Raw genomic sequence first — 3,116 nt, forward strand, 5'->3', positions numbered from 1 at the left:
TAGGTGAAGGTGGTGGCACACTAGGCTAGCATGCTACTTGCTTTTGCTACTCGGTTTGAGTAGAAACGACTTGGGTTACAATAATATTCTAGACTAAGAACATCTCAACAATTTTGTGTCTAACATTCGTATTCTAGGTTTATTAACTTCTCTTAGTTCGTCATTCAGCTTCTCAGACGCAAATCTAGTTTAAAATTTTGAAAAACAAAAGATTGTGGCCGAAGTCGTTTCTACCCAAACGGAGTAGCAAAAAGCAAGTAGCATGCTAGCGAGAAAGGCCTAGTGTGCCGGCTAAGTTAACTTGTAACTGGCTTTAAACTCGGGCAGGTACCAATCTTGCGGGAACATTTAATAAATTAAATAAAAGAATAAATGAATTAATATAACGAAAAGAAAAAATATATTATATAAGATGAAATGAGAAACACAATTAAATGAAAATTATAAACTCTAGAATAATAAAATGATAAAATAAATGAATATATATAAAATAGTAAGATGTGAAAGAAGATTTGGCATGAAAATATATATACTACATAGAATGAAAAAGTGATTAGATTAAGTAATAATAATACAATAACATATATGATAATATATAGTATATAATAATATAATAATACATAATAATAAACAACAGAACAAGAAAATATTGAATAATAAAAAACAGAACAAGATAACTTTGACCAGTCGATCCGCCCCCAAATCTAACATCATCATTTAAAGACGTCAGAAATTGTCGACGCAGAAGAAACGACGTTTCTCAAAGGACGTGCGACTCTCGGAGCACGTCCGCAGGGTCTAAAAGGAAAGAAGAGTCCTACACACATGTTTTCTTGATATTGCCAAAGCTTTTGACACTGTTTGGCACACGAAACTGCTCTGCAAGCTAAAAGCCATCGGGGTCTCTCCAGAGGTTTAAAACTTCACCGGAACGTTCCTCTCCGACCGTTCCATAGCGGTACGATGGAAGAGGAACACTCAGCTCCCAAGCAAAAATTGACATGGGGGTCCCACAAGGCTCTGTTGTGGCCCCTCTCCTCTTCACTCTGCTACTGGCAGACGTGGGAAAAGGGGTGCGTAGTGACACCATCATCACAGCATACGCAGATGACATAGCCATGTGGAGGAAATCAAGACATCGGTGGCCCAGAAAGGACTCTGCCCAACACCGAGCAGAACTTCGGCTCTTCCAGAGGCAAGTGGACATAGCTGTGTCTCACCTTGTGGACCTCGGCTTCACACTCTCTGCGGCCAAGACGGTGTATATGCCAATTCACAGCATTGGATACAACAGAGGGGACTACCCGGACTGGAACCAGCTTACAGTCTGCGGCACGCCCGTGAAACCCGCGACGTCCGTTCGCTACCTTGGTGTCATCTTTCAGCGAGACGGACGGTGGACCAGACACATCCAACAAGTTTGTCTGAATGCTCGAAGGGCCCTCAACCTAGTCAGAGTCATCCGACGTGAACCCTGGGGCCAGCGAAGAGAAACTCTGATCCCCATTGTACGATCCCGGCTCCTCTTCGGCTCTCCTGCCCTCCACGATCTCTCCCCGGAGAGCACGTACAAAATGGTCCAGATAGAGTGTCAAGCACTCCGTCTAGGACTTGACCTGCCACACTCAGTGTCACACGAACAGGTGTATAATAAAGCTGGCGTCCTCCCACTCCGGTACCGCTTAAAAAAGGAATCCGGCAGATACCTCTTCGGCTCAGCAAGGGTGCCAAACGCGACAGAAGATGAAATGTACGAGGAATGGATTTTAGCCCCACCCACAGCACCCATCCATGGATTGCCCAGCTCTGTGAGGGATCTCTGCCTCAGAACCGGACTCCAGCCCAGTGACCGTCGACGGGTCGCCCAATGTCAAGTAGACCCCTTTCCTCCCTGGACTATTTCTCCATACGAAGTCGAGCTTGTTATCTCCGGTCTAGGACGACATGAAAATCCTCACCTCTTGGCTGCACGCACCAAAGAGCTGCTTGGTGTCAAGTATCGAGAAGAGCTCATTGTGTACACGGATGAGTCAGTACTTGAAGATGGTCGCACAGGGGCGGGCATTTTTTTTTAGAAGCTACAAGCGAGTCCTTTTCCTCACGGCTGAGCTTGTCGCCATCAAGGAAGCGCTGAACAAAATCATCGCCTTTCCCGACCCACCATCGCGCGTCACAGTGCTATCAGACTCTAGATCCAGTCTGGTAGTCATCCAAAGAGGCCACTGCCCCTCGAGTCCAGAAATCCTCAACGATATCCTGCACCTTTCTGACGAGGCTGCCAAAATGGGAGTCCGTCTCCGGTACCAATGGGTTCCCTCTCATGTGGGACTCCACGGCAATGAGATGGCGGACAAAGCTGCCAAACACGGTGCCCTGGCACCTAAAGATAGTGAGACTCCTATCCACCTCACAGCTAGTGACGCCATCAGAAGAATCGACCGTGCCGCCTGGGCCCAATGGAAGACGGATTACGCTGCCACGGCCTCCGCCCGTGGATGGCCCACGTCCTACCTTGGACCAAACCCTCCCACCCTAGCTTCACTGCCCTCACACATCTCCTCCACAATAAGTAGGATACGGGTAGATCACTGGCGTACCCAGTACACCGGTACCTACTGCGCCTGCGGCACGGAATTGGCATCATTCCGGCATTGCCTTCTCCTCTGCCCTGCACTGGAAGACCACTTCCGGCAACTAAGGACCCTCCTCGGCGACCCAGATTCAGCCCACGATAGATTGAGAGCCGACAGTACCCCCGACGTCCGGTACTTGGCAATGGCAGCGAAGCTCGTTTGCTCCTCACCAGTGGGAACACTACTGTAAATGTACGCAATCTACCCCAACAATCACAAGAAACACACACACACACACACACACACACACACACACACACACACACACACACACACACACACACACACACTCCATACCTAAATGGCCTAAGTGTCCCATAAACCAAGCGCCTTAACACAGACCCCGGAAAATATACGTCAGTCCTTAAATCGGTGAACACCGCCGGGACTTAAAAAAAGAAAGAAAAAAAAAAACGAAGGACGTCAGCTATTTTAGTACCTATCAGTGAAGCCACTTGTAAACATGATAATGTTGACATTTGG

The 3,116-nt window shown here is 47.6% G+C and overlaps 1 protein-coding gene across 1 annotated transcript; it reads left to right on the forward strand.

The window, feature by feature from the left end:
* The first annotated feature begins 1,001 nt into the window (after window positions 1-1,001).
* LOC143024006 (uncharacterized) lies at window positions 1,002-2,823 on the forward strand. Its single transcript, XM_076182697.1, has 2 exons — window positions 1,002-2,029; window positions 2,076-2,823. The coding sequence occupies exons 1-2, from the start codon at window positions 1,002-1,004 to the stop codon at window positions 2,821-2,823; spliced, it is 1,776 nt and encodes a 591-aa protein (XP_076038812.1).
* Window positions 2,824-3,116: the final 293 nt, after the last annotated feature.

The sequence above is a fragment of the Oratosquilla oratoria genome, unplaced genomic scaffold (genome assembly GCF_046742065.1).
Source record: "Oratosquilla oratoria isolate Oo_2021 unplaced genomic scaffold, ASM4674206v1 SCAFFOLD79, whole genome shotgun sequence".
Classification (NCBI taxonomy): Eukaryota; Metazoa; Arthropoda; class Malacostraca; order Stomatopoda; family Squillidae; genus Oratosquilla; species Oratosquilla oratoria.

Coding starts and splice junctions, on each gene's coding strand:
- LOC143024006 (XM_076182697.1), top strand. CDS start 1,002: ATGGGGGTCCCACAAGGCTCTGTTGTGGCCCCTCTCCTCTTCACTCTG. Junction 2,030..2,075: donor CTCATTGTGTACACGGATGA/GTCAGTACTTGA, acceptor ATTTTTTTTTAG/AAGCTACAAGCGAGTCCTTT.